Here is a 16,533-nt window from a genome sequence, read left to right on the forward strand (position 1 = left end):
CACTAGAATACAAATATTATGTAATTAGAGCACAGAACTTCTTGATGGTTCTTACAAAACAAACATGAACATGTATAAGCACATCTTGGAGATTCTACAGCAGAGTGATTAGAGACAAAGCGCTTAGAAATGACTGCAAGAATGAGTCATACTCAGTCATTTAGTCGCTCAGGATGTGTTTCAGTGTGCGCCTTTAAAATGAATCAGTGCGTTTATACGTGTGTGTGTGTGTGTGTGTGTGTGTGTGGAGAGTATATTTACAATCAGAGCTTTTATTTTTGAATGAAATTTACATTTACCCTAAAAAATATACTGTCCTGTGCGACTGAATGCGTCCTAACTTCAGTTCAAAGAAATAGTTCACACACAGACAAATTCTCTGTTCAGCCCCAAGAAACATCTGTATTATTCAGAGGGCTAGCTTTGCCCTAAAGCGGATCTCCTGTAACACAGTCGTATTCATTCATGACTGCAAAAGAAAGGAAGTGTGTGTTATAGAGAGAGCAAGACAGAGAGAGAGAGAGACAGAGAAAGAGACATAGAGAAAAAGAATGGGCTGAAATGGAGAGGAGAGATAGAGCATCTCCCTCCAATCATAGAGAGCACATTGTTTTGTGTGTGTGTGTGTGTGTGTGTGAGTGTGTGTGTGTGTGTGTGTGTGTGTGAGTGTGTGTGTGTGAAAGAGAGTCCCCAGACGCCTGTCAAGTCTCATTTGCATATTGATGATGTTGGCTGGAGTTTGACAGTGCATCTCTCAGAAGGCTTTCACACACACACTCTCACACAAACACACTCACACACACACTCACACTCACACACAATGATATAATTAGTTCCTTTCTACCCACACAAGTTTCATTTTCCAAATATGATCCGCTACATCAGAGCTAACAACTGTACACAAACCAAATTACATGATGAAGCAACTGCAACACCTAAAACTCTCTCTGGATCTGTTTCTCTCTCTCTCTCTTTTCCTCGCTCTCGCTTCCTCTCTCTCTCTCTCTCTCTCTCTCTCACACACACACACACACCCCCTCTCTCACACACACATTTTGGGGTTTTCGTCCCCTCATTCACTTTTTCTCATTGGGTGGTGTGTGTATCCATGGTAACGCTATCCCATCCTCCACAGGGAAAGGTTCACTTGGAGCTGCGCCTGAGCGAGGTCATCACGGACAACGGAGGCGTCTGCCACAAGCTGGCAACCCGGTGAGTCAGCCAATCCCCGGTCTCCCTGCACTTCCCCCGTCAGCCAATAGCACTGCCGCTAACGTCATTTACCTGACTGCTCGTGTAGGGAACTCAATACCATTCAGAGGATTTCTCAAGTTGGGGAAAGACTTTTTTTAGTTTTCTGAAATCTGGTGACAGAAACATTGTAGTTTCATCTCTAATATGAGAAATCACTTCAGGCAAATCAGCTCCTCATCTACTATTATTATTATTATTATTATTATTATTATTATTATTATTATTATTATTATTATTATTACATAAATACAAAACCTGATCCTAAAGAGGTTCCCCTAGAGGTCCGGACAGCTGAGTCACTGGATATTTCCAAGAGGCGGTTGAAGACCTACTTAATCAGAAAAGACCTCAACTAGCACTTCTTTCCTTATCTTTCGCATTTAAAAAAAAAACAAAAAAAAAAACAACCTTTGACTCTTTTTCATTGTAACTTTGAAAAAATGTTTTAAACTCATGGTATCTTAAGTATGTAACTTAGTGAGCCAGCATTAATGTATTCAATGTTAGAGATTTAAGCACTTATGTACGTCGCTCTGGATAAGGGCGTCTGCCAAATGCTGTAAATGTAAATGTAAATGTAAAGAGGATTTTTCATTTATTCATCCTGTAAAGTCAGTTTATTAAGCAGGTGATTACACTCGCTCTCATTATTAGAACACTTCATTGATGTTAAATAGTACGCTAAAAAGTATCCGAGGCTTGCAGGCGAGCTCTAGGTCTAACAACATGTTAGCCAGCTACATTCCAGACACAGACAAATACGGTCAAAATATACAAATATTGATTTTTTTTCCAACTTGCCGTATGTTTCTACTTTGTTTAGGGCAAAATGACTCACAGAAAATACACAACATTCTCTGGGGAGACGTCTCGCTTTTTTTTTTCTCGTTTTCTTTTCTTTTTAGACCCATTTTCATTGTCTTCATGCACAGAACTTCATCAGAGGAATAATCCTGTACGATTGCATGTGCAGTATCAAGATCATTTATTTGCTAGAGTCGGTTTTCTCATGCCGGAGCTAGTGTTAATTTAGTCACCTATTTTTAATTTAGTCTTAGTCTTGTGCCAAATGTCCTTGTTAGTTTTAGTCATATTTAGTCATTCACATATCTTTTTTTGTTAGTCAAGTTTTAGTCGACTAAAAGTCTCGTCATTTTAGGCTAGTTTTAGTCAAAAGAAAACTCAAGGTATCTTAGTCAAGTTTTAGTCGACTAAAAGTCTTTTAATTTTAGTCTAGTTTTAGTCAAAAAATTGTAGTCTTTTTTAAAATAACACATTATTACTGAGATTATTACTGATAAACATTTCAGTAAAAAAAGTGTTTCACATATGTTTCACTCGATCTTGACTTCACATCACATTTTTTACTTTATTGATAATCAAGCATCGCGTCAGTTCTGGCAGGCCACGTCGTCAAGCATGCATCAGCTGTTAATCAGCTGTCCATGACGCGCACCAATCCGGTTACGACACCCATATTACCCGACCATTTAAATTCCCATTCATTGAGCTGCTTTCTAGCGCTTCGCTGCTGCTGCGATCTAAACTCTCTCCTCCAACCCCGACTCCACCATGCCGAAACCTGTGTTCGTCGTACCGGTTTACGTCTTAAATCTCCACATATTTTTCTCCCTCTCTCTCTAATTATTTAATTATTTATTTATCCATTTATTCTGTTTTTTTTTTTTTTTTTTTCATTTGCAAAAAAAAAAAAAAAACTATGCATGATTAATGGTTCTGTTATGGGGGGGTCTATTCTATTTTCTAGTTGCTGCTCTCCCCGCTCAGCCCATGCATGCTCACGGACGGGCGCGTGGATTCCTGCCCAGAACAGAACCATACCATCTAATAAATTCTCATTTGACAAAGTGGTCCTGACAGAACTGCTTTTAATCGTAATGCAAAGACCGGTCATCGGGACATAAGCTGTCATGTACAATAAAAGAGCCTGCGCAGCGACAGGAAATATAATTGAACACAAAAAGCCGCCTAGACGGTGGACTTGCGCTCAGGATTTTTTAATTTTTTTTTGAGCGGCGTGTGGACGAATTCTTTTTACACACACACTAAACAGCGCGAAGCCGCGAACTCGTTGTGAATATTTTAAAGGCGTAACAGCTGATGAAAACGCAGAGACAATTGTAGACGAAAATGAAGAGAGATTTTATCTTAGTTTTTATTTTATACAAAACATTTTCGTCTCGTCTTTTTTCTTCAACAATAATGCATGTTAATTTAGTCTTAGTCAGCGTTTTTGGACAGTGGTGCAGTCTTGTCATCGTCTCGTCTTAGTCATGAAAAAAAAGGTTGTTGAACATATTTCGTCTCGTCTCCTCTGACGAAATTAACACTAGCCGGAGCACAGATGGGTCTCGCGGTAGGATGGACGGCTTTACTTCTACTTTACGGTTTCATCTACATGAGTGTTTCGAACGAAATCCTGTAAGCTGCAAACTGTGGCTGTTGGTGTTGGGTTAGTTGGAGTATATCAGAATCAGATTTTACACACAACAGTGCAAAAAGCATCATGTGAGTAGCAGTTCTGCAGCTGGAAGCCTCTTTTTGGACAAACATAATGCTCTGAGATGCCAGGAAGGCTACTGTAACTCAAATAAGCAGTCTTTACAACCGCCGTGAGCAGAAAAGCATCTCAGAGCACACGACACGTCGAACCTCCAGGACCACGTCAGGTTCCTCTCGGGGTCTGAGACCAGTGACGATTGTTAAATTGCCTCCTTGTCTGAAAAGTGTGCCTCCGGCAGGGACAAAATTCAGACCCAAACACAGGGATAGACGACAAATCAGGGTTTATTTAAAAACAATAACAAAATCAACAAACACAGGAAAACACAAGGGGAAAAGCTAAAAAAAAAAAAAAAAAAAAGATAAGATAAAGATAAAAGTTAAAAAAGACATAAATCAGAGAACACGAAGTAACAAACAACACACAACGACAGGGACTCAGCAAACAAAACACACAGGACAACCGGTATAAATAGGGGAGGTAATTAGGGATCAGGCAGGGCAAACACTTATTAGAGCACAGAACACAAACAAAGACACATGGCACAGGATATAACCAACCCTGGCTAGAATGCCCCCTGGTGTTCCAGCAGGGAATTGTCCAGGTCTTCCATGACACTCCTGGTAATTTTCCAGTCTGCTGCTACAGGATTTGATAACTGCAGGAACGAGCAGGTGTACAGATTAATGTTCTTGTTAACGTGGACATCCTGTGTGTTGCCGCTTCTAGTGTCAGCAGCCGTAGCGTAGCATCATAGCAGCACGTCACGTTGCTGGGTCAGCCGTGCATTACCCAGACAGGCTTAGCACACAGGAAGTGTTGCCATATTAAGGTGTTTAAACACTCATCACACAGCCTGCCCTCGTTAAACACACACCCGGAGCAGAGGCCAAGAAAAAGGTCATAATAAGCCTGGATGAAGAAAGTACACTAATGATTGTAATATAAACTGCATAAATATATTAGCTTTGCTTTATGGTGTGGAATGGCCTGGATATTTTTCCATAAACAGATTTATGTTAATGTTAATAGTGGTTTTTGTGCGTGTGAGACAGAGAGGGAGACATTATAACATTAATGCAGTAAAGGTGTGTGTGTGTTTGATTTATTGTCAGAATGAGCATGAATCATGCTAGTGTGAATGAGAGTGTGTGCGCGTGTGTGTGTGAGCAATGCAGCTTTGCGTCAGACACACAGTCGTGACGCCAGTGGTGTTGCGAGTGGGTAAAAATTCAGCTTCGATCTGAAAAACACAAGCTTATCTCTCATTTGCTGGAAATGACCGTTTTTCCCAGCTACCTGCTCAGTCACATGTGTACACTGTTACATTTTCACAAACCCACGCAGCAGCATGTCACATTTAAATAGAGGGATTTGTCACTTTGCTTTGATTAGAGCTCGTCGGTTGTCCCTTGTCTATAAGCGTATCCGTGCACATGCTCACAATACAAGCATATGTCACATTTAGCAGCGCAAAGACAAAGCAGTTCGAATGCCTGAGTGCTGAGCTTCCAGTCCGTGGCTTTACAGCTTATAGGATGTTAAACCTTTTACAGTTTCTTTATAATGTAAGGTTTGAAAGGAACTAGAGAAATACACAGTGTATCTTGTTTCCATCCTCCGATTTTCATTTGCTGAAACATTAACAGTTAGGTTCAAGTTTTTATCACAGCCGAGGACGTTTTTGTGAGGTGTGAAGGAACCGGGGGGGAATCCCTGAGGAACAGGATCGAAGCAGGGACGATGGAGATGTGAGCTGCAGCACTACGTCACCCAGAGAGCTACATTTCACTGAAAACATTTGACTGTAAGGGAATTAACTCATATTAATCATGAGGCAAACTATTTAACCCTTTTGACCACTTAAACGGTGCTGAAATCATCTTATGGGACTTTTTGCTGGAGAACCTTACACAGAATCTTAGTGGTTGAAGATAACAGTCACATTTTAGCACTTGGGGCATCTCAAGAAGCAGGAATAGGTTTGATATTAGCATTAAGTTTGAAGATAAAAACATTTGTATGAGGAAAAAGATAACAAGATTTAAGTTTTTATTAGCAGGCTAGGCAAAAACAGAAACGTATAAAAAAAAACAACTACGAATTCTTAATGCGCCGAGAATTTATATTGCTTTGTATTAACCACGGGAGGCACGGTGGCTTAGCGGTTAGCACGTTCACCTCACACCTCCAGGGTTGGGGGTTCGATTCCCGCCTCCACCTTGTGTGTGTGGAGTTTGCATGTTCTCCCCATGCCTTGGGGGTTTCCTCCGGGTACTCCGGTTTCCTCCCCCGGTCCAAAGACATGCATGGTAGGTTGATTTGCATCTCTGGAAAATTGTCCGTAGTGTGTGATTGTGTGAGTGAATGAGAGTGTGTGTGTGCCCTGCGATGGGTTGGCACTCCGTCCAGGGTGTATCCTGCCTTGATGCCCGATGACGCCTGAGATAGGCACAGGCTCCCCGTGACCTGAGGTAGGATAAGCGGTAGAAGATGAGTGAGTGAATGAGTGTATTAACCACCACTGTGGAGTGAAATGACGAGAAGATCAATGCTGATCACAAACACAACCAAACAAGCACTTTTTTTTTTTTTTGGCTTCAGATTAAAAGCGTTTTGGGGCATTTTGTAAGCCAGTGTCACACCAGCTGGCTTGACACACCTGGTACAGTGTGTGTGTGTGTGTGTGTGTGTGTGTGTGTCAGCTTAACATGTTCAGTGGCATGCATGAGGCTGACATTTAAGACACAACCGGAGAGAAACAGCAGAACAAAAGCAGGAAGCCATGAAGAATATTCATACAGCTTGTTTGTGTCAGTAGATCGTTACGAATTGTGAGACAGACTGTAATCATCATGTAGGGCAAAATTGTCATCATCATGATTCGAGAGCGATTCCACAATATAAAGCCCAGCATTAAGATGTCAGACATGACTGAGCTAAACTACTTTAGGTCTAAGGTTAATAAGCAGATTCACTATTTAGCGTCCTTATCTTCTCTCAAAAAAACGTAAGAACTGTAGAAATAAATAAAAATGTAAGAAGATTCTGTTGAGACTCGTGTTGATTCCAGCTTTCTTACGTTGCTTAAAGCCTTCTGGGTCTCTGGATCTCTGCTGCATTTTCACAGAGGAAATGAGTAAAGTGAAATCTGATTAGTTCCAGATTGCTGCCCAGGCAACAGCGTCCAAAAATACACTCTGTGACAAAACTCTGATTCGTCTGTCGCTTCAAACCTGTCCGCGTTTCTTACATATTCCTCTGTAAGTGAGGTATTAACAAGTGAAAGGATGTTTTGGGTCACCAAGGTGACGGCAGTTGTATTTTCCCTAAGCTGATATGCGAACACGAGAAGACGTGCGAGATCATATGAGCTGATGATTTGCGGCGAAAGAGCTGTTCAGCGCTCACCATGGGTTCATCGAGGGACTAGATTGCATTAAATTATTAAACACCATTGTGTTAAATTCCTGTCTGTAATTTCCAAACATGGAAATGAAAAGAAAGTGTAGGTATCTGAGAAAGTGCAAGACCAGGTGTTGGAAAAAATATCAACACCACACAGTAGAGCTCATAAGTTTAGATTACAGACAGCGGCAAAAAGGTGGTTCATAGTTTGTTTTTGTTTAGTTCTAGAAGAAGTTATTTTACATGACAGACGTTTAGTGAACAGACCACGAGACACAATAAGGGGTGGGGTGAGGTGGGGGGTGTTAAACATTTGAACAGGATCATCGGTGGAAATTAATATTTTGTTCTCTGGAATTGTGTAAAAATTTCAGGGTGTCATTAAAGTAACTGATCAGCAGTCAAACCAGTCAGAGAGATTTCAACCTGGCAAGAAGCCAAACTTTGTGCCTGGGTTTAAAACGTCTCTCAACTCTTTTTCCCAGTGCATTGGTGTTACAGTCCAGCGGTTTAATGGTATCAGTACAATCAGTATAAACGAACGAATTATTTTGTCTCTGAAAGTCTGATATGATCCGAGTCGGGACTCTGTTGGCTTTCAGCGTGAGATGTGTGGTTTTTCTGTTGATAACCTTACACAGAACTTTTGTAAGTAGTTCTAGCCACATAAAGTGCATGAAGATAAAGGACAAAAAGACTGTACAGGACAAAAGACAGTGCAAACTAATAATACAAGACAATACGCAAAAGACAATACACAAAAGCAGCGCCGACCAGTGTAAATACTGTATGTTCAAACAATATACATGTGCAGAAATACTGGAATGAACACTTTAGTATTATAGCAGCAGTTACATGAAGTATTGTAATGTATTGTGCAAAACAGCAATCGACTGAAATGTGAAAGACAGCATGTGCAAAGAGCAAAAACAGTTTGCAAGACAGCATGTAAACAGTTTAATATGGTGGTGCTGTAGACGTGGACGTAAATTGGAAGAGTGCGTATTTAGTGTGGGTCATTGCAGTCCATACAGTTAATTGTGTGTGTGTGTGTGTGTGTGTATTGTGCTCGGTACAGTTCAGTTCAGTTATTGAGGAGTCTGATGGCTTTGTGGACAGAAACTGTTACACAGTCTGGTCCTGAGGGCCCGAATGCTTCGGTACCTTTTTCCAGATGGCAGGAGGGTGAAGAGTGTGTGTGAGGGGTGTGTGGGGTCACCCACAATGCTGTTGGCTTTGCGGATGCAGCGTGTGGTGTAGATGTCAATGATAGAGGGAAGAGAGACTCCAATCCGCTGCAGGGTCTTGCGATCTGAGATGGTGCAGTTCCCAAACCAGACAGTAATGCAGCTGCTCAGGATGCTCTAAATGGTCCCTCTGTAAAAAGTTGTCAGGATGGGGGAGGGTGATGTGCCTTTCTCAGCCTTCGTAAGAAGTAGTGATGCTGCTGGGCTTTCTTGGTGATGGAGCTGGTGTTGAGTGACCAGGTGAAGTGCTCCGCTAGATTGATGATCTCTTGATGATCTCTACAAGTTATCCATCGATGTTCAGCAGAGAGTGGTCACTCTGTGGTCTCCTGAAGTCAACAACCATCTCATTAGTTTTATCAACATACAGAGACAGGTTGTTGGCTCTACACCAGGCAGTTAGCTGTTGCACCTCCTCTCTGTATGCTGACTCATGGTTCTTGCTGATGAGACCCACCACAGTCGTGTCATCAGCGAACTTCATGATATGGATCGATCTGTTTATTGCTGCACAGTCGTGAGTCAGCAAGGTGAACAGCAGTGGGCTGAGCACACAGTCCTGAGGGGCTCTGTGGTGGTGCTGGAGATGCTGTTCCCGATCCGGACTGACTAGGTCTCCCAGTCAGGAAGTCCAGGATCCAGCTGCAGAGGGAGGTGTTCAGTCCCAGCAGGCTCAGTTTCCCAATCAGGTGCTGAGGGATGAATGTGTTGAATGCTGAACTAAAGTCATTCATATGTAAGTGTCTTTATTGTCCAGGTGGGTTAGGGCTAAATGAAGGACTGTGGCAATGCCACCGAGGAGCGGTTTGGACGATACGTGAACTGTAGTGGGTTAAGTGAGGGTGGTAACTTGGTCTTGATGTGCCTCATGATGAGCTTCTCGAACACTTTATTACAATGGGTGTGAGTGCAACGGGACGATAGTCATTGAGGCTACTGCTGTGCCACCATCTTGTAGGCGCCACAAGGCCATCTCCACAACAAAGGACAAGTCAGCGAGGGCAGGGTTTAAACAGGTCGTCTTTAAATCCACTAATCCTAATGATCATTGTTTCTTTCCACAGAGTTTTAGAGTGCCAAGATCTGCCTATTGTTAACGGACAGTGCGATCCTTATGCCGCTGTGTCCTTACAGGGGCCGTCCAGGTAAATCATGACAACAGCCTCATGTTTTAGTATTAACACACATTTGGTTGTAAGAGCCATCATTTTCACAAACCTTACAAGCTCACATATGTTCTCTCTCCCTTCCTGTTTCTTTCATCTCCAATAGATCGGAAGCCAAGAAGACCAAGGTCAAGCGGAAAACCAACAACCCTCAGTATGATGAAGTCTTCTACTTTGAGGTAGAAACAACAATGCATATGTCTTTCAAGATTCTCTGAAACTAATTCTGCCTGAGTAAACATTAACCAGTGGAAACGCATTCGTGAACCGTTCTCATTACACTGTGTGAAATGGAGCCTGAAGTTTTAGCCACAGTACATGCTTTGATTAAAATCCTCTTAAAGCGATCATTTAACACACTCTTCAGATCGAACCTGTAAAAGCTGATCTAGAACAAATATTTCATTCTCTATGAGATCTTTTAGATTTATCTGAACACTCAAGGATGAAGCTTTTCAATTTGTGGTTTTCCGCTTGACGAGCGTCCACACCCTCATGACTTCAGTTCATCTGTAGTTTACAAACAAGCCGAAGGCAGATAGTGAGAAGTGAAACGTTGTGGTTGGCTGCTGTGAAAAAAAAACAGAACAAAGGTGTAAGTGTGAGGATTAAAACAGAAGATGAATATGTCCACACCCCTGCATTTGCCTTTGCTTCACTGCGTTCAGAGAAAACCTCAGCGGACTCGTTTGCTGTTTAAACTCCCTTGAGGGACGGACACGTTAACCTCACAAACCGATGAAAACTCTGCCTCGACTCGACTCGCTCCTTCCTCTTGTTGTCCGTCCTGGACAGAACTAGTTCACTGGCACATTCACACAGACCGATGGACAAGATAAGACAATAGCAGGATTCATTCCAATGCTGCAAGATAGACAATCCACACCATTGATCTCATCCCCCTGACAGTCACGGTCTTTCCCACACAAAGCACGCCACACACACATACCGAACCCTGCAGCCCAGAGTTCATCCCAGTGCCACATACTTCACCACCAACTACAGCACGTGCTAGTTACAACCCAGATGTCCCACATTCAGTTAAAGAGCTACACGACATCATGATCAAGACTCATCCGGTGCAGGATTGAACAGTTTCCTCAGAGTAACCGTGTTACCTGCCAATGCCATTTACTCAAAAGGATGGCAGCGAAATGGTATGAGGATGTAACACCGTCCAGGACGTGCCAGACCTCATGCTTTTCTTCTTCAGAAATAATTACACACTTTATTCCAGAACTGATTTACTGATATAGTTACAGATGCAGCTGAGTGCTTGGAGCAAAAATGGCAGGTCGTTACTCTCATCCCTGCAGACTTAAGAAACTTTTACTCAGCATTTCAACATTAAGCAACCTCAACTGACATTAACATATTTAAATGAACAGGTAAATATGTTAATCAGTCCGTGCGGGATTTTGCCATTGTAGAAATTAACGCAAAATCAAGCAAATATTCGTGATATTCAGAGTTTAAAGTGAAAATTTTTTCAGAGGTCGAGGCGCATTGTGTCATTGTCTCTACACGCACTCGGCAAAAGCGCTCTCACGTTCACCTGCATCAAACATGAGTACTGCTCATTATGTGTGTGTGTCTTCTCTGGTAGAATAGAAGAAAATATGAATTCTATGCTTGCAGTTTTTTTTTAAACAAACTGCTCAAGGTGAACATTCTCTGTCATCGCCTTACCGGTATTCAGTGGTCCAAATAAATAAAGCTCTTGCACGCTCTATCAAACGCTGCACTGTGAATAACAACGTTCCAGACAAAAATTCTTTAAGCTAAGAAGTTCGAACGCAGCCGCAGTTTCGTAAAAGGTTCTTTTACTTTGAAGGTATTCAAATCTTTCCAAGATACTGTTTAGTAAACCCACTTTTCAGATGTTGTGGTGGAAAAATTGTCAGTTTACTGACAGCATCGGGTTGGAGACAGCTAATGAATTAAGCTTCTCTGATTTTGATGCTATTGCCATATAGCTAAAGTCATAGCATAGCTACAGTATGTTACTAGCAGTAAAACAGTAGAAATACAGGAGCATAATACAACAATAAAATAGAAAGCAATAAACCAGCATCAGTAGAGGAGAAATAGATGAGAGTGTAGAGAAACAAGAAAGGATGTCAAGAAAGACTTGCAGTGCTCTCAAGTTTTGAAGACAGGCAAGAGTGACATCTCCAAACCCCCCGGCTACCCCCCTTCCCCCGAAACTCCCCTTTTCTCCAAAAAAGACAACTGTGTTTCACCAGGATCACTGACCACATTTTAACCCAATACAGTGTATTTATTTAATTCCATTTATTACCCTCAAAAATACCCTCTCTAATGAACATGTGTATTTTTTTTCATTGGTTGTTGCGTTAACTCTTACCCAGATAGTGCTATTTTCTGATTGGCTATTGTGTAGCCTCTTTTTTGGATTAGTTGATAAGTGTCAGGCTCGACTAAGAACTCCAGGGGAGACGCGCTTGATTCCTGCCCGGTTCCATAGAGACAGCGGTGCGGACTGAGACATTTTGGGCGCTGTGGCTTATTAAATATATGAGAAATACGATGTGTGGCGGGAGAGCGTGACAAAAGACCAAAATGCGTGACTGTCACTCTCAATGCGTGACACTTGACAGCCCTGGACTTATTTGTTTTTTGAAGAAATTAAAGAGTATGAATGGGTATTATTTGTATTGTTTGAGTTGATCCCTGTCTCCTTCTCATATCCTGCTCCATTCAATTTACAGCACTTCTCCAGTAATACTAGGAGTAATAATAGGAGGTTAGCAAAAAGATTCTCCTCAAGTATAAGCAAGGCAAGTGCTGCGTCAGTTCCCTGCACGTGCACACGCTCGTAGCTGCACTGGAGCAGCACCAACACTGCAGAATTTGCTTCGCATTGAGCTTCCAGGTTAAAAGCTCTGCTGCAGCAGCCTGGAGCCTCAGAAACGACTTTCCAAGTCAGTCTCATGCCAGCTCAGACATTCATCAGTGGCCAATCTAGAATAATGCCAAGCGGAAGCTGTTCTTTTTTTTCTGCCTCCCAGCACACGCTTGTTGTTTGAACATGTGCGTCACCTGGACCGCAACATCCTGTGCAAATCTGAGCTGATATGCAAATCAGGTCTGAGTCAGTTACAGGACACAACAAAAGATCATTGTCAGGGTGTCGATTAAACCTTAAAAACATTCACCGTATTTCTTGTCTACAGGCTTTACCGGGCATCTCGTAATATCTGACCTTTTGTACATGTATGGCATGGCGAGAGAGATTTTTAATCCCAGTCACAAACTGTGCTGTTTACATTTACATACAATAACAGACGTCTTTATCCAGAGTGACTTACATTTTTGTCTTATTTTATACAACTGAGCAATTGAGGGTTAAGGGACTTGCTCAGGGGCCCAGCAGTGGTAGCCTGGTGGACGTGGGATTCAAAATTACAAACCCTCCAATTGGTAGACCAATACCTTAATCACTAGGCCACCACATCCCACAAATACACATCTACCAGATGAAAGAAACCTTTATTTTCACCTGCAGAATTAAGCTGGAATTGAAATGGCTCAAAGTTTCTTGTGTCTTACTTCATCACGCCTCATCTACTGTTTTTTTTTCTCACACACCAGTCAGTCATTTGACATAATTAATCATCTTTATTTAAAACAAAAAAATAAAAAGAAGGAAAGAAAGAAAGAAACATTGATGAAAACACTGGCCAGAGCTCGACGTCAGGAAGGTAAACTATTCTAGGAACGCTAGAACAGCACCAACGTTATTATAAGAGAGTCAGGGTAAAACACGTTCGAACTGATCATACAGAAGCATTTAAATGGAGCGTTACAGGCATTACAGTGTGCAATGATCTTTTTTGTTGTCATAGTAACGTGTGTCATCTGAACTGTCCTTGCAGATCACCAGACCACTCAGCTACACCAAGCGGCAGTTTGACGTGGAGGAGGAGGATGTGGATAAATTAGCGCTCAGGTGTGTGTTTGTGAATGTGTGTGTGTGAACGTGTGTGTGTAAAGGTGTGTGTGTGTGAACGTGTGTGTATGAACGTGTGTGTGTAAAGGTGTGTGTGTGTGAACGTGTGTGCGAGCGTGTGTGCGAGCGTGTGTGTGAGAGAGCATCATTGTACAGGGTGTGTAAAGTTAAAGAATAATAAGTCATTCTCTTATAGGAAAATAACCAGTGATGTGGTGATGATATATGATCTGTTTATTACTTTATTAACACCAAGATTATTTAAGATTTTCCTATAAAAGCAAAATGATATTTATTTTTATTGATTCACTTGTTATTCTTCCACCACACCAATTCGTCAGTTGTACTCATTGTATTCAATAACATCTAGAAGCGGTGGTTTCCTCACCAGCTTCGCGCTCATGCTTGACATTCAGCAAAACCAAATTTCTTCTTTCACACTGAAAATATCAACCATATCAACAGTCATCGGGTTTACATACATTAACCGGTCCATTCAGGATGGTCATCATCACAGGAATAAACATAAAATATCAAAACGACGGCAGATTTTCGACAGACATGAGACCAGCCGTATTCGGCAGTGCTGTGGCTCTTAATGTTTTCTACCTCAGTGGTTTTTCATCCTGAATGTAACTGAGTGTGACATCATGAACAATCTGTCCTCTTGGTTTTGTTTGTACAGGGTGGATCTGTGGAATGCCAGCAACCTGAAGTTTGGAGACGAGTTTTTAGGAGGCGTTCGGGTACCACTGAAGGTTTTGGGTCAGGAGGGCATTCATGACGCATGGTACTAAATAAACTATCTCAGCATTAGTACATACTAAAGCACATGATGTTAATAAACTGTATTTACTTGAAAGAGATGCTCTTTCTTTTTAACTCTCTTTATGTCTCTCTCTCACTCTCAGGTACTTCCTGCAGCCGAGGGATAACTGCAGTAAATCGGTGAAGGCCGACGAACTGGGTTCTTTAAGACTCAACATCGTTTACACAGAGGACCATGTCTTCCCTTCAGAGAGCTATAGTGACCTCACTGACCTGCTGCTGCAGTCTGCAAACACGGAGGTGAGTTTCTTTGTGTCTGCTCATTTTTGGACAACAAACTATTTGTTTAAAGGTGCATTAGGTATGATTAGTTCTCTAAAAGTTAGGTGGGTTTGATTTTTGTATGACTTGAGACCACCCCTCCATCCCTGTCCCTGTTCATGAAGCTCTGGCATCACAATCTCCAGTGGCCTGTAGAGTAGTGTGTCTGTAGCCTGATTGACAGGAGACACGTCCCAACACAAACACGTGTTCCTGGACTGATATTCTACCAATTCATACCCCTGTTCTGAGTGGTTAAGATGTTGGATTATCATTCAGAAGGTCATGATATCAAATCCCAACACCACCAAGGCAGCACTGCTGGGCCCCTAAGCAAGGCCCTTAACCTTCAACTGCTCGAGTGTAAATGTAAGTCACTCCGTATAAAGGAGTCTATCAACTTTTGTAAATGTAAACATTCATATTTGACCAGGTTTTATGTTTGTTTTATTAAATGTTTGTTTTATTAAACTGATGGAGAAAAATGTGGATCATTTCCTTATCAGTTGTATCAATTTAAAATGGAAAAATCCATTTAAAAAAGGAAAGAAAGAAATTTACAGACTGCTGGAAATGAGGAGGATCGTGTACTTACTGGAATCACCCTCAGAAGAAATACAGTAAATTTCCTAAGTACCTTCAACATCTTAAACTCTACATTAAACCGACCCAAAGTAACCATAACAAAGAGTAAAAAAATCCACCGGTTGGGTTGCCAAGTTTTCCAACAATTCCTTTCCTTGCAGCTCTCGATGTTAATTACAGGGTTTCCACAGGGTCATAAAAAGTCATAAAAAGTCATAAATTTAACAATAAGAATTTAAGGCCATAAAAGACATAAAAACGTCCAGATTTTCCATACAAGGTCATAAAAAACATTTAGCCACGTCTTAAATTGATATGCTCGTCCATTAATTTGTTCTTCAATCAAAATGCGCTCGCGGCGGCAATGGCATTCATTTGCTTCGCCTGTTGTAGTTCTGTATGAGGAATCTGGGTGGTATCACACTGGTATCACAGCGTTCCAGAACTACAAGGTCCATGCGGCAGCATACAGACTTGTCGGAAGGACTTTCACAGAAACCCGCGCGAACTCCGAACATACTGTATTGTAATTGAAATCATCCTGACTATCACAATGGGAAAATGTACCTTTAACGATCTGTGGCTCGAAGACGGTGCGTTTAGTAGCTGGCTCAAGCCCGTCGCTAACAATCGGTATGAAGCCTATTGCACTCTGTGTAAGAAGACGTTGGAGCTGTCTAGTTTAGGCATAAAAGCCTCGAAGTCGCATGCAAAGTCGGAAAAGCATATCCAGGGTTCCCACGCGTCCTGGAAAACCTGGAAATCCTGGAAAATTAATGACCAATGTTCCAGTCCTGGAAAACACATGGAAAATGAGAGAAAACATAAATTGTCCTGGAAAAAATCTTGTTGTCCTGGAAAATTATTATTTTATTTTTATTTATTTTTATTTACTTTATTATCTTAATTATTCAATTATTATTATAAATGTTCTTGATCATTTAAAGAACAGTTTACAACTGGTCGAAACAATTAACGTTAGTAACAGAAAGCGCTCTGGGATGATGAGTTTTGACGTTTTTTTGTTATGCTGTTTAATCTCGCTGTGACGGATGACGCTGTCTTGTGTTGGCGGTTTCAGCTGCTAGGAATGGTTTAAGTGCTCGAATGTTTTCAGCAAATGGTGACGGGTAAGCAGGTTATATCAACCTTGTTAATCTGAATATCATGTGCAAGGGGAATGCACAGCAAACTAAAGCATGCATGACGGCATTGGCCTGAGAAAGGAAAGGGTATTAATATGTGGTCTTTTTATTTTATAAATGTTGAAATTTCATTCACATGACA

General features: G+C 41.5%; 1 protein-coding gene across 1 annotated transcript in view; it reads left to right on the forward strand.

Moving 5' to 3' along the window:
• The window catches only part of rasa3 (RAS p21 protein activator 3), a 72,587-nt gene that overhangs the window by 34,206 nt on the left and 21,848 nt on the right, over positions 1-16,533 (forward strand). Inside the window, exons 5-10 of the mRNA XM_060860244.1 lie at positions 1,136-1,212; positions 9,498-9,578; positions 9,706-9,778; positions 13,499-13,572; positions 14,258-14,362; positions 14,484-14,640. Coding sequence (XP_060716227.1) covers positions 1,136-1,212; positions 9,498-9,578; positions 9,706-9,778; positions 13,499-13,572; positions 14,258-14,362; positions 14,484-14,640 — 567 coding nt within the window. The remainder of the gene's footprint in view (positions 1-1,135; positions 1,213-9,497; positions 9,579-9,705; positions 9,779-13,498; positions 13,573-14,257; positions 14,363-14,483; positions 14,641-16,533) is intronic.

This window comes from Tachysurus vachellii, chromosome 24, assembly GCF_030014155.1.
Source record: "Tachysurus vachellii isolate PV-2020 chromosome 24, HZAU_Pvac_v1, whole genome shotgun sequence".
Classification (NCBI taxonomy): domain Eukaryota; kingdom Metazoa; phylum Chordata; class Actinopteri; order Siluriformes; family Bagridae; genus Tachysurus; species Tachysurus vachellii.